The sequence below is a fragment of the Teleopsis dalmanni genome, chromosome X, assembly GCF_002237135.1.
Source record: "Teleopsis dalmanni isolate 2A chromosome X, ASM223713v2, whole genome shotgun sequence".
Taxonomy (NCBI): domain Eukaryota; kingdom Metazoa; phylum Arthropoda; class Insecta; order Diptera; family Diopsidae; genus Teleopsis; species Teleopsis dalmanni.
In genome coordinates this window covers 59,276,175-59,299,381 of record NC_051848.1, presented here as the reverse complement: position 1 = coordinate 59,299,381, position 23,207 = coordinate 59,276,175, and the positions used below count along the sequence as shown (strand labels likewise).

Here is a 23,207-nt window from a genome sequence, read left to right as displayed (position 1 = left end):
TTGTTTAAATTTTACACATAAAACATATGACAAATTTTGGTAATTTCTCTTGTGAAAAGTTAACTTTTGAATTGTTGTTTTCTTCCAAAAATCATTCACAATAGATCAATTTTAGGATTTGGCACCATTGTAGTGTGAAAGACTTATTCATTTAGCACTTTTAGGAAAGTGCGCTTATTTTTGCGAATTTTGTTGTTGCTTTGCATTTGATGTTTTAAGCGACATGTGTTCTATTGGAGCTTTCATGTCAAAAGAATACACCTAATGTGCTATAAAAAATATTATTGTAACTATTTTATTATAAGTTTTTTTTTTTAATGAAAGGGCTATGAGCGTGTTCTAGGCCTAGGTTTAATTACAATTGAAACGATTTTTTTATTGATTTTTAAAAACATTTTATTTTACTTTTTAGTGGAAAACTAAATTTTTATTACACATAATTTCGATTAAAAAATATTAAATTATTTATGACAGTTACTCCGTTTCCAATGGAATATTAGCTTTTATAACCTACAATAGATGGAAAATAAATTTTATTTATATATTATATGCATAGGTATACGAATATGTACAATAATTTAACAAACAAACTAACCTCAGAACACATATTTTTGTATATTTCATCAGTATCCCAAGGACCTCGATCTGGCAACGCTAAGCCGCGTCTACGTAATTCTTGTACACAATCGGTTAAATCAAAGATGGGTAATGGATCAATTCGTGCTTTGGCCACTTTTGCCGTTAGGTATTCTACATAATGTGTTCTGCAAACAAGTTAGTTAAAATTATTTAATAAAAATATTAATTATAAATATTAAATCATGTATATGTTTACCGGCACATGCCAGCGTGATTTTCAGGGACATCGCTATTGCATACTGTATCGACGAGACCTTGTGGTGTCTCTTTTTGTACTTGCACTGGACAATGTACTGGTTCCTTAGTAGCACTATTAGACGCACCATTGTCTGTCTCATTATCCAATGGATCCACTTCAAATACGATATTGTTTTGTTTTAGAAGAAATTGTAGTTGAAGCGGCAGTTTGTCTCGCAAATAAAATAGACAATTTCGTGGATGATGTGCGTGTAAGCCCAATTTAGAACAATAAGGTGATATATTACATTTGGCACCCATCATGAAGGGCTTAGCGCAACCATAGCAAAATTCGAACTTACACTGGGTACAAGTAAAATGCATACAACCGCCGCGTGCAAGTGAATATCTAAATTTGCATTTTGGACAATCTATGCCATTTTTGGACAAATGCTCTTGTACACCTTGCGCCTGTATTTCTGGATCATTGTCTTTTTTCCAATCTAAGAACTTTTCACATGAAATACCTTCATGTTGTTTCTCCCACTAAGTAAGTGAAATGTAATTTTTTATATTTTTACATTAAAAAAAATTAAAATAATTAAAAAAAAATATCTTATATCTAATATTTATAAGTACGTGTATATGTACACTTATTGTTTATTGTGTATATGTATTATTGTTATTTTAGTTAGCTGTGAAGCTGTAAAATATTATATATCTCCAGTACCATGTTTTTTTGTTAAATATGATAGAAAAGAGTTAAAGAACTTAATTTACTTAAAAAACTTTAAATTTGTAGTGTGAATTGGGTGTTTATACCCAATTTAGACTAAGAGAAATATCTTCAATATGTAATCATATCTTATCGTCTATTAAATATTGTATCTACTAAATTTAGAGTATCTATAGTTAATTGTACTGAATTTTCTATAATAATTGTATGTCGCAAAAAACTCTAATTTTGTAGTGTGATTTGAAAGAAAAATCCTTAGACTAAGATGACTATCTTCAATATGTAATGATATGTTATTGTCTGTTAAACATTATGCTTAGGTACTAGTTCGCATACTTACTGGCTTTCTACATTGACTACATGTGACTGATCCGCAGTCCGGACATATGAGACGTTTTTGCTTTGGTCTAGCAAAGAAACCAGATGAGCATTGTATACACCATCTAAAATTCGGATCTTGCAATAAGGTTCTGTCTCTAAGCTTACGTTGGAAGAGCTCGTGTACTTCGACGTCTAGTATATTTTTCAAAAAAATGTCCAAATTGGAAAAGTATTCCAAGTTCTCATCCTCGTGTTCGCCCTTATCATGCAATTCTGGCAGTTTACAAAATGGACAATTACAATCGTTTATACTGCGATCTGTTATCTATAGAAATATATATGTAGAAATGACACATGTTATGTTAAATATATTTATATAGCACTCAATATACCTGTACGGTAAAATACATTTTGGCACAATTTTTGCAACACTTATGTGTACATTTCAACATGGAGACAATTTCGTTCATAGCATATTGCCCCATACAGAGTTCACATTCCTGTTGCAGTAGAGCGATGGCTTGATCTAAATCACTGCATTCCTTCGCTGCCCATAGAGAATCGTCCTGCTGAAACTTCATATTGACTAGGGCTGCAGCAATATGCGCCTCAGCTATGCTAGTGACTAAATTATCTGAAACAAATTTCCTTGCTAATGTCTGGAATATGTAAGAAATAGTTTTAAATTCTAACAGAATAGTGAACAAAATATATTGAATAAATATATGACGTTTATTCAATATTGCCGACGTTCAAATATTTGTTTGACTTTTCTCTCAGGGCATGAAAGTTTAATAACTGATTCTATAAACTAAATATTGTCCTTTTTATGTAGTGTAATATTTTACCCACATATGTTTCTAAAGAAGTCTCTCTTAGCAGTAAACAATAAACAGAAGACGTCGGCAATAATAAATGAACTTAAAAAGTATCTACTAATATATAAGGAATAATTGAATTGAAATGAATAGATATTATAAGCGCTTAATTTCGTTACCTCAGGATCGACCACTAGTTCCTTTACGATAATATTGGGATAGGTGCGAAAAACGGGCACACTTTGCTTCCGCTCTAACATTAATGGGCTTTGAATGTCTTCCTCTTCATTGGATGTGGTGCCGTAATCATCATCCGAGAAACATGTTTCATGATATTTCTTTTTTGGTATTCTTGGTTGTGTTCTCGAACGAAATAATGGTAAACTGCTACTACTACTGCTGGGTCCGTCTGGATTTGTATTGTTTGTGGGCTTAGTAAATTTCGTTATAGCCTCTGTTATGGATTTTTTACGTATGACAAGTGGGGGATTTTTTGGTGCTGGCACTGCATTCGATTGTTGTGTTTGCTTATTTAGGAATTCCTGTTGTAATTTTTTCACTGATGATATGCCAATGGGTGTTGGTGGGCCTGAAAAAGATTTGGAGCGTAGAGGTACTTTCTTATTAACCTTTTTAGTGTTTATATTCTCTGTTGGTTTAGGTATTTTGCTAACCGGTACACTTTTAGATACATCTTGAACTTTTTTTAAATTTGTTATGTTGGCTTCAGTAGTAGAAGTTTTTGTTGCATTGCCTGAAGTACTAGGAATTGTTGTTGATTTACCCTGAATAGTAGATACTTTAGTGGAGTTTTTTGTTGCAGATGCAGCGGTGCTCTGTTTTGTATTGGTAGTGGTTGGACTTTGTGGTTTATTTGTTGTTTTAATAGTCTCACTGGATTTATTACTGTTGGCACTATTAGTTGTATGTGGTTCTAGTGGTAGCATTGTGCTAGTCACTGAATTTGAAGTAGTAGTAGCTTCTGTGGAAATATTAGCTAAGAAATTAAGTTCCATTTCATTTAACAAGACTATTGGTTGTTGAATTTCTGTGCTTGTAACGAACATAGTGTCTGGTTTTGTTGTTATTGTTTCGTCATTTACGACATCTTCGCGCGAAGTTAAAACTTCGATATCTACTGGTGTACTGCTGCTGGCAGTTTCAGTAATATTTGTATTATCGGTTGCTTTATCCATTGAACTACTCTCATTTGTATCTTCAACATTATTCAAGTTGTCATTTTCGCGTGATTTAATCTGCTCAGTGGAATTTGTATTATCCATAGTTGTAACTGCAAAAGAGTTTGAATTTGTTGTTTCTATATTTGCTAAACCGTTTGTGGCGTTATTTAAGCTGTTATGGGAACTAGGATCTAGCAATGGATTTTGAACTTCAGCTGATGAACTTGTGGAAGTTAAGGCACTATCTAAACTATGAGCAGTGATGTAAGTCTCATTTTCAAGCGTATTTTGCGGAATTTCATTTTGTATTAAAGCATTGATTTCATTATTTGTACTATTATTATCTGGTAGGAATGGATCAGGTATATGCATTATATGATTACTACTACTAATGTTTGGCTGAATTGGTGATGTATCACTGCTAACTGCTATGACGCTCTCATGATTTTGTGTTATCTCAATGTTATTAGTTTCTTCGATATATGCTGTTGGCGCGTTTGGTTCTTGTGTTGGTGTTAAACTATTATCAATAACATTCTCCAAATTGTTACCCGAACTATTGTTTTGGTTGTTTATTTCAATTGTTGATTTAGCATTTTCGCTTAAAATATCGGTAACTGCAATCGTTTTGTCTGTATAATCATTGACATTCTCTTCTTGTATCTCCCCGTTGTCTTTAAACTCATTATCATCATCAGCATCATCATCAGCATCATCATCAGTTTCACCATCTTCGTTCCAATCTTCTGCATCTTCTTCCTCTTCCACATATTCTTCATATTCCGCTTCTTCTTCATCAATATCATCTGTTTCATCGTCATCATATTCGTCAGTAAATTCATCAGTGTACTCATCGCCTGATGATTCAAATTCTTCTATATTTATTTCATCCTTCATTTGCTTTATAAGACGTTGTGTGTTTTCGACCAAATCTGATAGATTTTGTTTCAAAGGATCAGTAGAAAGTATGAAATCTGTTGGTGATGTACTGCTGGAAGTTTCATTTCGTAATGTAGTACTTTCGGAAGTTTCAATATTTGTTGAGTTTATTGATGTTTGTGAAGCATTCGCTAAGAGTAAAAACATCTCACTTTCCGAAGTAGGTGATTCTGCAGACTTAAGTGTATCGGTGGCATTGTTCATAGATTGCTCACTGTGAATACTATAAAGTTCTGTATCAGAAGTATCTTCATTTTCCTTACTAAATATGTTTTCATTTTGTAGTGCTTCCTCGTCAGTACCTAATTCCATAACATCTTCAAATATATCATCAGTGTCGTCATTAATTTCTGAAATAGCACCTTTCAACGATACGCTAGCTGAAGTGGCAGTTTTGTTAATCTGAGTTTGTACATCTTGAGCAATCATAGCACCATTTACTTGAGTTGTTGGTTGCTTACTTGTAGATTCGTCAATTGATTCATTGCTGGCAGTGACGTTTGCTTTGCTGCTAATATTACTTGCAGTGCTTAAGTTCTTACGTACCGGAATACGAGATATTTTAATAGAGGGAGTACGTTTTATTGCAACAGTTGGCTTTTCCTTTGTAACTGTTGTATTTGTCTCTTCACTGGATTCGGCATTATGAGTTGTAAACGTTGGATTAAGAACAACTTCTGCATTAACAGTTGTCTCGACATTTAATAGCTGATTAGGTGGAAATTCAGTTGCTTTTGTTTGCTTTATTATTAATGTTTCTACTGACTGTAATAACATGTCGTTTTGGTTGCTCTGTATTTTATTTTCATTCAGTTTATCCGTAGTTGCACTAGATTGATCATTTGTTAGCTCCTCCGTACTATTTAGTGCATTCCGTTGTTGCAATCCAATTGCGTTTTCTATATGGGGTCGCGCTGTTTCGTGTTCCATTTCTGTGCTGTTACTAACAGAGTTAACTAAACTTCCATTCGTATCTTCTATTTCATTACTTTTACGGACTTCTGTATTGTCAGTATGTGTCTTTTCTTTATGTGATTGTATGCTAGCAACTTGTACTGATGTACTTATTGTGTTTATTTCTGATGCATCATTACCACTTTCATCTACAGTCATAAGAACTTCATTTCCGACTTGTATCTTATTATCGATACCAAGATCATTATGATTTGTTTTAAGATTTTCAGTATCCTGTTGTGTGTTATGACCAACATCAGTACTGTTTTCATCTTCTTCACGATTATCTGTAGTTTTGAGTACAATAAACTTCTTTGTTCGCATATCTCTGCGTTTTCTATTACCTTTCGAATTATATTTTGGAACATTTAGTGGCAAATGCATTATTTTCTTACTAACAGTTTGCTTCTTAATCGCTCCTTTACTATTTCCCGTGGATGTTGATGACTCGTTTGCTGATTGTGTTGTATTCCTCATGCCTGTACTCGCTTCCGCTTGACTTATTTTTTCTTGTAGGTTTTGTTGTGATTGTGTCTCATTGTGAATATTATTTTCGGCCATTTGCTCTACTGTTTCCAAAGATTCCTGTAATGCTTCTGTTGTCTGGTCATTCCTGTTACTTACAGCAATATCAGCATCTAACTCCTTTCTCGCAAAATATGCCTTGTAGACATTTTTAGGTGCATCCGCAAATGTTTCCGCTTCGAACTCTTCCTCATGAAATGAAGTGAAAGCATTCTCAGTTTCATTTCTTTCAGCTATCATTTCACTTACATAAACAAATCTTTGCGCCATTTCTTCAATGATATTAGCTTCTTTTATATTAGGCTTAATTACTTCTTCTGTTAAGAATTCGTCAGGATCAATCGGTGTGGGTATGTTTTGTTCTTTTTCTGATACAGCGGTGTCTTCTGTGGCCATTATTTCTATGGTGTCATTTTCCATTAGTTCTTTTTCCACTTGCTGGACAAGATTTGGTACTATTTCTTGTATGTGCTGCCATACAAAACTTTTAACATCGCTCGCAGTTTTAATTTTTTCCTCTTTTTGCATTTGCTTACTTTTGGGCGTGTTTATTGGGCTTTTCATTAGAATCCGCATTGTTTCTAAATCAGTTTCAAGATCGCTATCCTTTTTTCCTATAAAAGTGCCCAACATATCTTCAATGGAGCGTAACACTTGTTCATTCTGTTTTGCTTGGTTTTGCTCCATATTTTCAATTAACATTTCCAAATCCTTAAGTACTCTTTTATTGGAGCTTGTGTCTTCTAACTGATATGTACTGTCTTTGTTGTTTGTGCTGAAACTGTTTATGTTTTCTGTTATGAACTGGTGATTATCACTAAAGCCATCATTCAATTGGGATAAATGATCTCTCATGAATGCACCAGTTGCAGTTGGTATTTGAAAGCATTCGGAGGCATCTGAATTAAGTAAATCATGAATTTCTGCAGTGAAGAGAAGAAGTGAATATCAACGCACACAGTTAGGTAATGCAAAGTGAATTTATCGGTTTATTACTTACCTGAAGCATTGATTTTATCATTGTATGTCTGAAGATTGGTATCATATATAGGTGATTGAGAGTTCATATTTGGTGCACTTTCATTTTCAACTCCTCCAGGTGAACCCCATATTCGCATTAAAAAAGGTTTCAATTGTGTTTTACTCAATTCGATTAATGCTAAGTCCATGTTACCCTGATGCACTGTTAGAGCAGTGACAATATCTTCACGTGAATAATTGCCTTTACTGGATATTTGACGATATTTTTTTTGTCGTTGCTCAATACATTCGGAGACTGCCTGCCAAATATTTCCCGAATGCATACGTAAGGCATCCCTTGCTTCATTGTGAGAAATAGTACCGATAATATTTTCTACACGTTCTTGCCCATATTTTGTAGAAAGGCTTTGGACTGTTTGAATAAGTTTTAGCCAATTTTCACGTAACCACTGCACTGGATGTATATCTGTGCCACAATATTTTAACGCAATGTGCAACTCCTCTGAAGTGAATTTGTGCATCTCAGCTTCCTTAGTAAATTACAAATACGGATTATTGTTAAAAACATATTGATAATGAATTTGCGATACATAAAAAAAAAAAATAAAATATATATATATATATAGGCTGTTTCTTGTATATCTTCTGTAAAGCACTAAGCGGTTACTTCCGTGCAAGAAAGGAAAAATATTAAAGTTAGGGAACACATTTTCAATATTTACTGAAATGCAATGTGTCAAAAAAAAGTCTTATTATGAGCGAAAAATCATCAATATCTAAAAAATTATATAGTCAAAAACCTCATATTTTCACAAAAACAAATAATTTATTGATTAATGTCCTTAGAAATTCATAGGTTTTTGTCAAAACCTATCTTTAGTAGTAGCTAAAATGCGTCAAAGATGCAATTCTTGAAAAACGGTGCATGATTGAAGAAAATTTTTTTTTTACAAAGTAAACTATTTGAAAATATCAGTATTGCAATAGTGGCTAAAGGTTTTTGTCGTTTCTGAGACCAAGGAATCAGCTCAGGAATTTATGAAATATATGTAGCATACGCAGATCTTAGATCAGTCATTCAATAATCACGATGCTTATGGGGAATACACAAATTAGTCAGTGAGATGGATGAGACTCTGCAGAAACCCCTCACCTATCAAAGAGTAAAAGTGTCCAGATGCGCTAACTCAGAAAAGACTCAACATTAGACATTATGAATATATGTATAATCTAAAACTATTATAAATATTTACTGTATTGAGTTTTCATACATATAAGTAATGTTAAAATTAGTCCATCAAAAAACTAATTATAGTTAATTAATAAATGTGATTTTTTTCAAAATTTAACTAGTTAATTTATTTACATACCTTTAGTAGTATATATAACTCCGTTTCAGGATCTCTCGCGGGCTTGGGCTCATAATGTAAATGATCCGTAGAAAATCCATGTAATGGTGAATGCATTTGCGACTGAGACTATAAGTAATATTGCACATTCAGCGCATGTTGAGTATACAAATAAATGTATATTACTTACTCTTTCTATAGATAATGGTTCATGAAATGGCGAATGTTGTCGGTCCAGTGATGGAAAGCCAAATGCGGATTCACCATAACGTAGATCACCTGAACTACGATATCTTTCACGTTCATTTGGTGTATACACAGTGTTTGCGAAATCTCGACTCAAAGACTGTTTACGCTCATAATTGCCCAAAGCTAAATGATCAATAGGACTTTGTACTGTACGATCAGGAATTTGAAATGGTTGTGGCTGTAAAATTGTTTGAAGTCAAAGTAAATATATAATATATTAAAGAAAAGAATAAAAAAGAATGCTTAATATATACGTATCAATGGTGGGCTGAACACTTGAAATCAAATTTATAGGGTTTTTTTTTCATTTGTTAAAGATATTTTCTTGGTTAAATATGTAATATAAATTTGTTTAATAACGTCTACGTAATATTGTAGGTTTTAAGAAACTTTATGCTCGACCAATAGTTAACCATTAACTATAATAATATGTTTAGAATTCGGCAGTTTTCCCAGTTAATCCCCTGAAATTGACGAAGATCCACAACGGATCTTTACAATAATATAGGATTGGGATAACAACGAATGTTTTTTTCGACTTAATTTAGGTATTTTATATTATTTTATTGTATTATTATCATGTTCAAGATATTTGATATATTATATTATGACGGATATTATGTAAAAAAAGTTTTGTTTTAATGACTTTTTATTTATTTAATAATAATGCCTAATATTTTGTAGAACCCCTTATTATTTTACATTCTTAATAAGAATTAATTTCAGTTTATTAAATAATTTCAATAAGTATGCTATTAAATTTAAATTGAAACATTCAAGTAAATACTTCAATATTCTTAAAATTTGTTTCGATCTGGAGAATAAAATATTTTGTTTCCCAGGTACGTACATAGATCTAATTGTTGCATTCATTTATTTTTTTATACTGTATAAAAACATATCTATTATTTCCGGATTTCGCTGTAATTTGTTGTTGTCCCGGTTCACCACTCTTCGGGAAATCTTTTTGATTTATCTTTTTCTTTCATGACGAAATTTCGAAAAAGTGGTCGGAGACACTCGATTGTTAAAGTGGCTCCAAAATGTAAAAATGATTAATTTTGAAATATTTTTAATGAAATCTCTAATATTTTTAAATTCTTTATTAAATTCTCTACTTAATTCGTTAAATAAATATTAGCAGTTGAAGATATAGGATTTCACTTGTCTTGTTGTTGTTGTTGTGGTGGTTTGAGTTAGTACTATTGCGCACTTTTACTCTTTTGTTGCTGGGGGGTTTATCCCTGTCCCACACTAAGCTTTAACTATACTAGAATTTTTATCATTTATTTATCTTTCAACTGATAATGGACCGTAGGTCAGCATACCTTCCTGTGCGTCCTAAGATGGACTTAACGTTTGTTAGGTTTGTCTTGTAGAATGAATTTAAGTGATATTTTCACAAATTTTTATTTAAATAAATATATCTTTGGATCCTCTAATATGGTATTAATAATAGTTCTGAATTGTTTGTATTCCATATTGGCTTTCTGTGTCCAGTTTTTGGACACAATTTCTCTTTGAATATTTAGACCATTATTTCTTCTCTCTTCAGAAGTAGTTTTCTGTTCTTGTAGATTCTATTTTGTAACTTCTATTTAACTATTCATTATTTGTGGAATAGCTTGCGTAATTTTTGTCTATTGATAAATAATAAAACCATTCACTTTACGCCAGTTTATTTTAGTTTATTTTAGTTGCTGAACATAAAACTGAGGTGCTATTAATCACAAGTAGGAAAAAGATTGAACAACTCTCAATTAAAGTGGGTGGAGTAGATATACAATCTAGCCCCCAACTTACATATCTTGGTGTAACCTTAGATAGTAGGTTGAGTTTCAAAACTCACCTAAAACAATCGGGAGATAAAGCATCACGTGTCTGCAACGCATTATCTCGATTAATGCCAAACATAGGTGGTCCCAAGGACACCGCTAGAGTTCTTTTAGCATCAGTCTCCAAGTCGGTGATGCTTTATGCTGCTCCGGTGTGGGCACATGCTACAACCATTAAGTCGTATTCACGTGTAATGAAAAGTGCACATACATAGATTGTCAAACCTACGCATCTGCCGTGCTTACCGTACAGTATCGGACGATGCTGCGGGAGTATTGGCTGGACGCATGCCAATAGACCTTGAAGCGTTCTTGGCCAGAGACAATTTCTTACAGCGCTCTCGTCGGCGAACGACTGAAACTGGGCAATCTCTGGCAGAGTCTTATCTAGATATAAGAGACAAATACCTTAATGAATGGCAACATAGGTGGGATCATTCCCAAAAATCAAGATGGACGCATTCGTTAATTCCAAATATAAGAGTTTGGATTAACCGAGGATCTGGAGACTTGGGATTTCAATTAACACAGTTTCTTACGGGGCATGGCTGCTTCCGTGAATACTTATACCGGTTTAGGCTAGCAAGTAACCCGTACTGCCAGTCCTGTCCAGATAAAATTGAGAGTCCTGACCACATAATTAGAGACTGTATAAGATTCGTAGATACTAGACAAAATCTAGAGACACTAATTGGGGAATCCAGCCCTTCTACTATGGTAATGCAGATGTTGGCAAGCATCGAAGAATGGAGCTTTTACAAGAGCATAATCTCTAGAACAATAAATACTGTTAGAGCGGACGAAATACTTAGTACACAATCGGAGTGAATGCACGCTAAGTGTTCTTCTAACCTGCCCTGTGAAGGAATACCTTAATTGGTCGTACTGCAGGGATTTTCAGGATTTTGAGTTGAGAATGTAGGGGACTTTTTAGTCCGTAGGCATGTATGACTCAATTTGAGTCGTGCATGAATCGGGCATGCAAATGGTACGGGCCATTTGTATCTTTTGAAGATTTTTCCCCCAGGTCCGATACCAAAAAAAAAAAAAAAAGTTTATTTTAGTAAGTATTATTTATTTTTCTTTAATCACTTTACCATTGAAATTTTCATTTCAATATTCATATAACAAATTCAATATTTTTAAAACATATTTTCAATTCAGAAAAGTGATTCGTTTAATTTATAGTTCAAGGAACTAGAACTTTTGCTACGAAATTTGCAACACAGGTGAGTAAGTCTACATAAAATCATATCCATTTGCAATTTACTATCTTTATTTTGACATATTGTGTGAAGCCCGTTTATATTACCATATGTGGCATAGTGTTGTAATTACAGTTCTTAGTATCAACACCTTTATTGCTGTTAATATTACTTCTCAATTACAAACTATATAAATTATATAAAATTTGTTTTCTTAGTATAAAATTACTTCTGTCAAATTGATTTCTTAAATGTATACTGCGTTATCACCACACAGCCCCTTCTAGAATTTGACACCCAACTGACGACAAATTCTACCTTCTGTTGAAGTGACACTTATCCAGTATACTTCGTTGGAAGCCGTATAATCCTTCCCGCTCGAGTCACCTTCGGTGTATGTTGAACACAGTCACTGCAGTTAGGTTCTTCCATTCGTTCTCCTGTCAAACTTTCCCCGGTTTCATTCGCCATGTATGCGGGTTTTATGCGGTTCACACTAACATTTACTGTCCGTCCTTTTACCCTAATTTTTAAGGTTTTTTCGCTACGACTTACCACTTCATACGGACCCTCGTATGGTTGTTTCAGTGGAGGACGTACAGCATCGTTACGTAGGAATATGTGTGAACTGCTTTTTAAATCCTTATGCACGAACGGCTTCTCCGCCATATGACGTGAGGTTTGTAACGGTTTCAGCTCTCTTATCGTTGCTTTTATTATCTTTACAAACTCCGTTTGCGGTACTTGTTTGTCTTCGCCATCGAACATTTCTCCCGGCATGCGTATGTTTGCGCCATAAACCAGCTCTGATGGTGTCGCTTGTAGGTCTTCTTTATATGCTGACCTTAGCCCCATTATTACTAACGGTAAAGTCCTCGTCCATTCCATATTAGGCATACACTTCATTGCCGTTTTTAAGGTATGATGAAAACGTTCCACTATCCCATTTGCTTGAGGATGGTACGCGGTAGTTCGGTGCCTTTCACACCCCAACATTTTTGCTAGTTCCTCAAATAGTTCCTTGGTCTGTCGTAATTCTTTTTGGCACGCCATAATGCGCTATCCAATCTTTTATTAATGCTTCAGCAACATTTTCTGCTGTTATTTCAACCAACGGTACTGCCACGGGCCATCTTGCGAACCTGTCGGTGCATGTTAGGCAATACCGCTTTAAACTCTACGTGGTGAAGTATGGTGTCATTTTGGACTAATTCACACATATAGTTTATTCAGATCTAAAATAAGTACTGATATTATCAAACTGCATATATTTCTTTGTGCTCAAAACTCCAGCTATTGGAGCTTTGCAACTGTTACGGCCTAATAATCATATCATAGTCACAAAGCCATGTTCTCAGTATAATGGATGAAGACTACCAGTGTTATAAGTGTTTTCACTGGTCTTCTTTTGCGATTCGTGTATTTAATGTGCTTTTGCCTTTTTATTGGACGACTAAAGGTATGGACGCCATGAGGATCTGTTTGTATTCTAACATTCACATTTTTTTCTCTGTATTCAAATTTGAAAATTTGCACTACTTTCAAAATATTTTCTCGATTTCATTAAAATCAACTATTATTAACATTTATTTATTTAAAAAAAATGATACTTTTTCATTATCTTAAAATTTATCTTACGCATAGTTGCATTTGAAATGTCCCTTAATTTCAGCCTTCATTTCAACGAAATTAAGGACATTTTCCTTAATTTCGTTCTAATCTTAAAACTGAATTTTGTATGGAAAACATAACTTAATTTCGCTGAAACGAAGATGAATTTAAGATTTTTGCGAAATAAAGGTGTTTTTGAATATAGCATCAGAATAAAATCTGTTTAAACTACTACTATAATTTTTTAGAATATAAAGTGAAACGGGAATATGTTACAAACGAGGACTTTTTAAGAAAGAAACAGAATTCTACTTGAGTTCTACTTGAAAAAAAAACACCAGAGTGTGGTCAAATAAAAGGGCAATGTAAAGATTGATAAAATAAACATAATTTTAATAAAAAGGCAATTATTTTTGACCTTATCTGTACATATAAAGGTTTCTATATATAAAGGTGTCTATGTACAGTAGTCCCCCTAAAATGCGGTACCCTTATAACGCGTTTTCATATTATGCGATCTAAGTCCCGCATATAACACGGACTTTCTCCCATATAACACGGGGATTTGTACAGTTCATAATTAGTTTCCCGTACCTTTGTACGCGTGTATACGGGAATACCCCTATAACGCGTTTTCCTACTGTATAGTTGTTTTAATTTAATCACACCCTTCAGTACAAATTCATCTGCAATTAACTTTCATATAGCAAGCCATGCATTAAAAAAAAAATATATGTATATATATATATAATTTTAATGTTAACATAAATTCAGTTTTTTTGAAATCAGTTATCAAAGCAAATAAGAACAAATTTTTACTGCAATCCGAAAAATTGTTGAGTAAGAATTAAGGATTTGGATTTGTGCAGAACGCAACTGGATCAAAGGTGCGTACATGCAAATGGATAATAGAATTATATTAAAATTATTATTTTAATTATTCTTGAATCAAAAAATTCTGTTTAATTCTTTTCTGTTTAAATGTGTTTAACATATCGTGGTTCTTCAGCTTTACAAACTATAGTGAAAGTATTGTAAGTACCTGCTATTCGTAGAATTTTCCTTGATTACGACCTACCCATTATTTTTTTAGGAACTTATTATTTTTTACAAAATTTTTTTTATTTTGTAACTGTCAAAAATAATTGCAAAATAATTTTTTATAACACTTAAAAAAAAAGGGCTTTAATATAAAGTAAGCTAAAACATACGATACCTAACCGACAAAAGAATATAGCTTTTTCTTATTACAATAGCTAACATTATCGCTAAAACTGTAATACCGCAATTGGGCGACATTATAGGCTTAACGGATCATCATCTTCATGTGAGACGGTCCTTAACTAGGCCCATCATCATCTACTCATTATTATTTATTTTTACCTTACTGTCGGTTAAAATAAATCAAACTTTTTATATGTTTTCTTTTATATTTGAAAAGAAATATAAAAATATATATATATATATGGTGGGACGTTGGGACAGCGCACTGTCCAACAAGTGGCCCCACTGAAGTGAAGGATTGGTCGAAGTAGACCACGAAATGACTTGGGTCCTTTTTCGTCCTTCGGTTCTCGGATGTTATTATTGAGTTAAAGCTGAAGTGGCTTCCGTTCGCATAACTACATCTTTTGTTAATGCAAGCATCTCATTTAGCTATAGGTTTCCTGCCAAGTCGTCACCAACCCAATGGTGTCCCAAGACAGTCTTCCTCCTACTTGCCAGTGCTGGACATTAGCACAATATATGCACCGCTGTCTTCTAGACATAGTCTGCAAGTGTCTTCCTCAGCAAGAGTTATCTTCTTGAGGTGATATTTGAAGTTGCCATGTCCAGTAATTAGTGACGTCAGCCACCTTAGAGTGCTCCGCGAATAGCTAAGCACTTTTATCGCTTCTCTGGCCCACGGTTTAGGTAACATGAGTTTGGTCTGTCTACAAGTGCTCAACTCTCTCCATCTATTAAGATGAAGTGAGATTATCCACTTATAGACATAAATATAAATATATACTTATTTGTCAATAAAACTTATTTATATGTGTTAATTTTATTTATTTTAGATACCTTAAAGATATCTGTAATTATCTATAATTGATTGAAGATTTGATTTTACAATTTCGAAATGTCTTATATGCCTGATAAACATAGCGGAGCTGCTATGAATAATAAATATGCCAACCTTGTTAGGGACAAGAAGTTTGCGACAACTTCTGCAAATATTGTTACCGTAAGTGTTTTCCTTCCCTTCATTAAACAATTATATATATTTACAAGACTTTCATTATTATTTTTATTTTATAAATTTTAGAGAAGTTCAGTCAGACGTTTTAATAATTCCGCTATTGAGAGTCGTAATCTAAATGCTGATGTTGCCGCAGGAAACAATATAGGTCCGCCTGCTGCTGCAAGAAATTTTGGCGTATCATATGGTGCTAAACATGTAGCAACTATGTTTCCAAAACCAACCGCTGGTAATACCGCAACAGCAGCTATAATTTCTTCAACTCCCAAGGTAACAATTATAGACAAACTTTATACAAAATAATATTATATTATTTACAATTTTTTAGCCAGTAGCAAATACATTACAATCCCGTTTAACACGTAAACCACCAACAGCTGAAAGAGGTGATTCGAAATATAATAACACGTTCTCTTCAAATGTAACTCTACCAGTTAAGGCCACTACCAATTTTGCTAAGAACTATACTATTGATATTCCAATAGCAAAGAAACCGTGCACTGTTTATGCCAAAACCTTTTCCATTGACAAAAGGGATGGTCCAAAAACAACTGCAAATTTCTCTAAAAGCTATTCTCACAATGCGCCGGAACCACCTAGAGTTACTGCTACATATACCAGGATTTATTATAATGATAAACGAGAATCAGATAAACCAGTTGCAGCAGTTTATACGAATCTTGAGAAATTGGAAAGAAGCAAAGCCAGTACACTCGGTTCAAATACGTACAACCACTCGAATGTCACGTCCGCTAAAACTGTTTCAACTGATAAATCAGAATCAACTGAAGCTAATACTACTTCTCGTTCGAAAGTTAGTAACAGTGATAAGCGACGAAAAAAGACTACCTCACACAGAACTTATAATAATGCTAAACAGGAACTTCCGAACCGTGAAAAAGTCGACTCAATGACTCACAGTACTACCTTCACTAAAACGTATGCCAGTGTTAAAGAGGAACCTACTAAAATTAAAAATAATAGTTTAAGAACGGATACTATTGATAGATCGAAGGTATTACAACATTTATTTAAAGTATTTTATTCTATATATATTTTCATATATATATTTTCTCCTAGTCACTTCAGGCTCGCAACCAATCAGCGACACCACGTAAACTTAACATATCTGAAAAGACTACGATATCATCATCGAGTAAAAAAACCCCAATAAAGGCGGTAAGTTTATCGTTAATATTGCGCCGACGTTATTCTAAATCGAGTGAACTGAAGGGAGGGTATATAATTTTTATATATGTATATATTTCCCTTTGGAGAAAAATAATTTTTTAATATTTTTTTTTTAAACAAGAATTTTTAAGGTTTTTTGATCTTAAGGGGAATTTGTACCTATAAGTCTACAGTATATACAACTGCTCGGTTAATTTTAAAACTCACTTTTTTTAATTATTTGAAAATGTATTTATACAGAAGTATCTTTTATATTGTAACTTTTCGCTAGTATTGTGGTTACTGTAAATATCTTGAGTACGTATCAAGAAATGTTAATTTTGGTAGATTGTAGTTCAACTAGCTTAGATACTTTTCTTCGTGTTGCATGTAAAGCAAACGATTGATATGTTCTGCATCGCATATGTAATAGTACAGAAAATACTACATACTATGTAGATCACCTAATTTTTTTGAATACGAGGGTCACTGTTTATATTTTGAGCCTTGGCAACACTGATCGTTATCAGGTGTCATCTAACGTTTCCATACGAAAGTTTGACCTTATTAAACATATTCGTGATGTACCTTAGACTTTTTGTCAAAAGAGCATTATTTTGCGAAAAAATTTTCGTGCGATTATTTATTACTTTCGGCTTGGATTAACAATATAAGAATGCATCTATCAATGGAGCAATAAAGCTCTATCCTTTGCCACTGCAAAACACTGCCACTGATACAATGATTTTAATCGCCGCCGCATTTCGCTCCCTGACGAAATTTGTGAAGGTCGACCAAAATTAATTCTTGTGCAGAAAAACAAAAATATGATCGTGAAAATATTGCACGATCATTTAGCCGTGAGAATGGTTTGTTCTCGTTGGATCCCATGCTCCCCCATTTGACAAAATCTCAAAAAGATGCTTGTATCCATTGGTGGACCGTGTACACAAATGCTCAAGAAATGCAATGGTGGTGCTTGAAAAGACGTATACCAGCACTGTCGCATTATTCTCCATCTCCATAAAGACAATGCGTGTGCTCACATATCTACACATCTCATCTAACAACCGACTGTTTGAACATTCAAAAAATCAAATTGATAGGTTATCCGCCATACAGTCCTGATTTGGCACCCAATAACCCCTTGTTAATTTAGAAAGCATGTTTTGAAGGTGTCTGAAGAAGTGGGGTAAAATGCTTTGACAAATGGTTCGAACGCATGCAAAAATGTACGAGTATTAATCATAAAGGAAAATACTTCGAGAAACAATAAAGCAATTTTCAACGAAAATTTAGTATTTTTTCATTATTAGGCTCAAAATATGAAGAGTGACCCTTGTAAGTAGAACTCAAATAAAAAATGATTACTTAAAGTCATTCAATATTGCCTAGTGTGGGGTAGAGATAAGCCCCCCAGCCATTATAGAGTAAAAGTGCGTAATGGCACTAACTTAAGAAGAACAATCAAGAATCAATATTGCACCTTTAAATATTATTGATTCATTGCTATTCAAACATGATTCCTTTTGTAATTAATTATTTCCTTAGGAGAATTTTGTAAGAAACAATTTTGGTGTTTGGTGAGATAAAAGTCTAAAAAAAAGTAAATAAAACTTATAATATTGTACTTATATATAATAACTTAACAATATGATTAGTCATTAATTTAAATAGAATACATATTCGCCTCATTATTATATAGAAAAAAAATTTTTTTACAGCAAAAAACATTCGTTAATACTCGTAAGTCTGGAGGCGGTGTTATTCCCAAAAAAGCTCCTATTCATCAACCTAAAACTTTACCAGTTATTGTACCTAACATTAAAAAGGATAAAATAGAGAAAGTAGGTGAAGTTACATTAAGTTTATACTTAATTTTATTTTTCAATGTTTTGATAAATAAAAAAAATATTATTTATTGTATTATAGTTGGGTGTTGATTACAAAGGCTTTTCTGTTGATGCTACCGACTCAGACTCAACGTTGACTATTGTAGCAAACAAAAATGCTGAAGAAGCACCTCCGCCAAGTACTAAAGTAAGTAAAGTCGTAATCAATATATTAAATATATCTAATGAAATCCTTCTAAAACCTCTAAAAATATAGGCACCAATGGTAAAAAGTCAAGCCCTTTATCGGCCCTCTGCTTTTGCTGAAAAGCGTTTACTTCAAAAAATGAAAACGTTTCATAATTATGGGCGTGACGGTAACACGTCAGCTCGTAAACCAGCAGCAAAAGAAAAGGTAAAAACTATACAAATGCATATATGAACTGATATATATATATATATATATATATGTAGATTTAAAATAATTAGATATGCTGTATGTACAACTGTATATTATACATATATATTATATTTGCATATATATTTAAGAGATCGATCAGTTTTTTTAAATAAATTAATTAAATTTTAAAATATTTAATCTATGGACTAACTTCAGTCTAAAGTTGATGAACCCAGCGCTACGCTCAAGGCAAAACCTCTAAAGAAAACACGGGATGAAATTAAAGTTGATAAATTTAAGAACGAAAAGGAGGTAGGTTTTTATTAGTACTTACTAATAAATTAAAACATAATTCTAAATAAATTTTGCACTCTGTGTAGAACTAAAATAATATAATTTAGTTATTAATTCCATAAAGCGAAATAAATTTTTATTTTAAAACTCAGTGAACTGCACCACAGTCCTTACACATGGTGAATTTTCAAAAGAATAGTGATACTAGATTGCAGACTTGTAAAGTAGACATAAATCGGAATCTCTATTTAACATGATCAAGTACTAATAAAAATGTACCGTAGTATTAAATGACATAAGTCTTAAAAAAATAAATTTGTTTTGTCATATAACCCATTCATAAGAGACATCACTCATTCTGATCCAACCATTGCCTTTAAATTCTATTCCAGTATAAGTTGTGCTATAAGGTTTCTATTGCTAACAATTTAATCACACATATTTGTTTTCATAATGATTCTTGCCCACCTGATATTTAGGGTTAAATATTGAGATCTGGTTATGATATGTGAATAAGTGTCTATTATGAACCAAGTTACAGATAATGGTATCTATAATAAAATGGTGTTTGTCTAAAATATGGATTTAAAATTTTAATTTTTGTTACTGCATATATTCTCACAACTCATTACACATATGTAATGTATAAAAATCCGACTCTTGCCGTTGCAAACTGTCGTTAATATCACCGCTATAAGAATAATACCGCTGGTGTATTCGAAAAAAAGAGACTTAAAGCCAGTGTTAGGTATTTGTTCGCTTTGATTTATAACTAACAAAAAAAATACTTAGGTGTATATCTTAGATTGAATAGAAAATTAAGCTCGGAAAATGAGAAAATAAATTCGATTTGGAGTAATATTACTAAAGGCTACATAATAGTTCTTCACATCCCAAAACAAAATTCCCCAACTTCATAATGAAACTGTCCTTGAATTGATCGACATATGCAATAAAATCTTATCTACACTTGTTATATATTCTCGAGAAGTTATTTTAGTAATGTTGATTCTTAGTTCTTGCTTCTCACAACCATCTTGCAACAAGAGTTAGATATATGCTTTCTGTAACTTTAACAATAACAGCGACAGGGCTTTTATTCCATAGTCAATCTTCTATGGAAGTCACTTCATAGGTTGCTCAAGTTACTCCATTGAAATTTGACTGTTTGTAAGGACTATGCAATTTGACTGGTTAAAACGAAAATATAAAAGTAATATTAATTTTAATTTATATAGAATAAAAAATGTTTTTCTTATTTTTTAGAAGCATAAGAGATCAACTAAAGCCGATAAAGAACCACCAGTTCAAACTCTTCTATGCGTGAGTTTTTATATTATGTATAAATATATTTTATTAATTCTTTAAATATCTCTCTATTATAGGGCACAAAGCCAGCTCCTCGCATTGTTCCTCCTGAGGAAGGTATGACCACTTGTCAATTTTGCAATCGTAATTTTATTGACGATCGCATTGAACGACATCAGAACATTTGTCGAAAACTGGCAGTTCGAAAGGTACAAGTTTACGATAGTGCAAAAATGCGCTTAAAGGCAGTTAAGGAGGCAAATAATTGTGAGGCTGTCGTTTCAACAACAGATATCAAAAAGCCCAATTACAACTGGCGTCGTAAACATAATGACTTTATTAGTTGTATTCGTCAGGCTAAGGCTGTTTCGGTACAGTTGGCACAAGGAAAATCTTTAAGCGAAATACCACAGCCGCCACCATCCGAGAATCCGGATTATATACAATGTCCCCACTGCTTAAGGCGATTCAGTGAACCCGCTGCAATTCGTCATATACCCAAGTGTGAGCATATGACTCATAATAAGAAACCTAGGGTACGGAACCTTCGTAAATAGAATTTTTTATTCTATTTGGATTTACTTTTGAAAATTTATTGTTTAAAAATCCTTATAGATATATTTTCATAGAAACTTATATATTTTAGACAATATTTTGAAAATTTCCAAAACAAAAAGTATTTTGTCACTATCCATTCTTAAAAAATCTTAATGGATTATATTTTCAAACGTACATATTTTGGATAATCTTCTCAGAATATCAAAAAGAATAAATTTTCGTGAGTTCAAAAGGCAAGAAAATATTTTTTTTATTTTTAATTCATTTGAAAGTATAAAAAAATATTGATCTTGTCAAAATTTATTATGTGAACTTCTATATAAAATATCCGGATTTTTTTTTAAATTACTCAAGTTAAAAAAATAATTTTTTAAAAATTTACGCAATTTGATTTCAAAATTTTAAACTTAGTAAAATATTTTAAAAATGAAATTTTGAAATCGTGGATTTGTTTTTTTAGTATTAATACTTATTTTTTTTTTGGAAAAATCAAAATTATTAATGAAAAATTGTGTGTTAAACTTATGTTCATGAGATCAGTGTTAATAAAAATTGTTAACTTATAAGAATAAAATTATTTTGTTTAAAATAAAATTGTGTTTATTAAATTCAAAAATCATTAATAATTATTAATAATGTTCAAAATGAAACAGATATTATAATTAATATTTTATTATTATTAATATTTTATTATTATTAATATTTTATTATTTTTAATATTTTATTATTTTATTACATTTTATTATTTTGATCAATTTAGTTATTACCATAAATTGCTAAAACTTTTTAAGTAAGTGATTAATTTATTTATCTTTGCAAAAAGCATAAAATTTGTATTTGTGTTTAGTTTTTTATTACATTCATTTTTTTATTATATTTTCTTATATTTTATTTATTTTTTTATTATATTTTTTTATATTTTATTTATTTTTTTATTATATTTATTCTTTTAATATATTTATTTTTTAATAATATTTATTTTTTATTATATTTAGTTTTTTAATATATTTATTATATTTAATTTTTTTACTATATTTTTTTTATTATATTTCTTTATATTTATTTATTATTATATATTTATATTATTTCTTTATTATATTAATTTTTTTATTATGTTTATATTTTTATTATATTAATTTTTTTATTATGTTTATTTTTTTATTATTTTTATTTTTTTATTATTTTTATTTTTTTATTATTTTTATTTTTTTATTATATTAATTTTTTTATTATAATTAAATTATTATTTATTATAATTAATAAATACAATAAATTTATTTCTCTATTATATTAATTTTTTATAATATTTATTATTTATTACATTAATTTTTTTACTATACATTTATTTAATATATTTACTTTTTTGTTATATTTATTTTTTTTTTTTTTAATATTTTTTGTTTTTATTTTATTTTTCTTCTTTCTTAGCATATCAGTTCTGGGTGGACTAGTGCTTCCTCAAAAAAATTTTTGCCAAATTTTTCCAATCGCCCACCCGTTATTTCATAAAATCTTCTTTGGCATCATATAGCCACCTCTTTCTGGATCTGCCTCTTCTTCGGAATTCAATAAGGTTTCTTACAAGTGTTTCTCGGTTTATATGCTAAACGTATCCTATCATATTATTTTCTGCCATCATCTAGACATATTAGGCGAAAAGTCTTTTTCAGTACTTTCCGTTCGTGGGATAGTAGGTAGCATGTTCCGTTTACTTTGAGTGTCGAAATTTCGCAGCCATACGTGAGGACTTAGAAAGGATTTAAAAAGTTTTATATGTGTTGTCAATATTGAACTGGTTACTACAGACCAGTTATTTTTATATTAATTTTTTCTAATTATTTTTTATTTTTATATTTATTTTTATAATATTTTTATATTGGTGT

At 31.7% G+C, this 23,207-nt stretch overlaps 2 protein-coding genes across 9 annotated transcripts in view; one reads left to right on the top strand and one right to left on the bottom strand.

Annotated features, from left to right (window-relative positions):
* Nucleotides 1-409: 409 nt before the first annotated feature.
* LOC119687885 (E3 ubiquitin-protein ligase lubel) overlaps nucleotides 410-23,207 on the bottom strand; it is a 47,907-nt gene continuing 25,109 nt past the window's right edge. For 3 of the 5 annotated variants that reach the window (XM_038102418.1, XM_038102419.1, XM_038102421.1), the window contains 9 exons: nucleotides 8,811-9,047; nucleotides 8,642-8,749; nucleotides 7,291-7,801; nucleotides 2,871-7,213; nucleotides 2,266-2,532; nucleotides 1,893-2,198; nucleotides 836-1,362; nucleotides 596-764; nucleotides 410-510 (listed from right to left, as the gene is read on the bottom strand). In XM_038102418.1, coding sequence (XP_037958346.1) covers nucleotides 475-510; nucleotides 596-764; nucleotides 836-1,362; nucleotides 1,893-2,198; nucleotides 2,266-2,532; nucleotides 2,871-7,213; nucleotides 7,291-7,801; nucleotides 8,642-8,749; nucleotides 8,811-9,047 — 6,504 coding nt within the window. In that variant the 3' untranslated portion in view covers nucleotides 410-474. The remainder of the gene's footprint in view (nucleotides 511-595; nucleotides 765-835; nucleotides 1,363-1,892; nucleotides 2,199-2,265; nucleotides 2,533-2,870; nucleotides 7,214-7,290; nucleotides 7,802-8,641; nucleotides 8,750-8,810; nucleotides 9,048-23,207) is intronic. The other 2 variants (XM_038102420.1, XM_038102422.1) reach the window with 2 other exon arrangements.
* Nucleotides 9,670-21,385, top strand: LOC119687886. Of its 4 annotated transcripts, none has more exons than XM_038102425.1 (12): nucleotides 11,869-11,933; nucleotides 14,310-14,407; nucleotides 15,581-15,747; nucleotides 15,829-16,032; nucleotides 16,091-16,777; nucleotides 16,843-16,941; nucleotides 18,657-18,779; nucleotides 18,865-18,972; nucleotides 19,042-19,179; nucleotides 19,381-19,476; nucleotides 20,725-20,781; nucleotides 20,844-21,385. In XM_038102425.1, the coding sequence occupies exons 3-12, from the start codon at nucleotides 15,643-15,645 to the stop codon at nucleotides 21,321-21,323; spliced, it is 2,097 nt and encodes a 698-aa protein (XP_037958353.1). In that variant the 5' UTR covers nucleotides 11,869-11,933; nucleotides 14,310-14,407; nucleotides 15,581-15,642; the 3' UTR covers nucleotides 21,324-21,385. The 4 variants fall into 4 exon arrangements, with proteins under 4 accessions (XP_037958355.1, XP_037958353.1, XP_037958352.1 ...); XM_038102424.1 differs by having other exon boundaries at nucleotides 14,295-14,407; XM_038102427.1 differs by lacking the exons at nucleotides 11,869-11,933; nucleotides 14,310-14,407 and adding an exon at nucleotides 9,670-9,711.

Bases quoted from the DNA above. Each gene is read 5' to 3' on its own strand.
- LOC119687886 (XM_038102427.1), top strand. From the start codon at position 15,643: ATGTCTTATATGCCTGATAAACATAGCGGAGCTGCTATGAATAATAAA. The intron at 19,180-19,380 runs GTAAAAACTATA...GACTAACTTCAG, and splicing joins AACCAGCAGCAAAAGAAAAG to TCTAAAGTTGATGAACCCAG. The intron at 20,782-20,843 runs GTGAGTTTTTAT...TCTCTATTATAG, and splicing joins CAGTTCAAACTCTTCTATGC to GGCACAAAGCCAGCTCCTCG.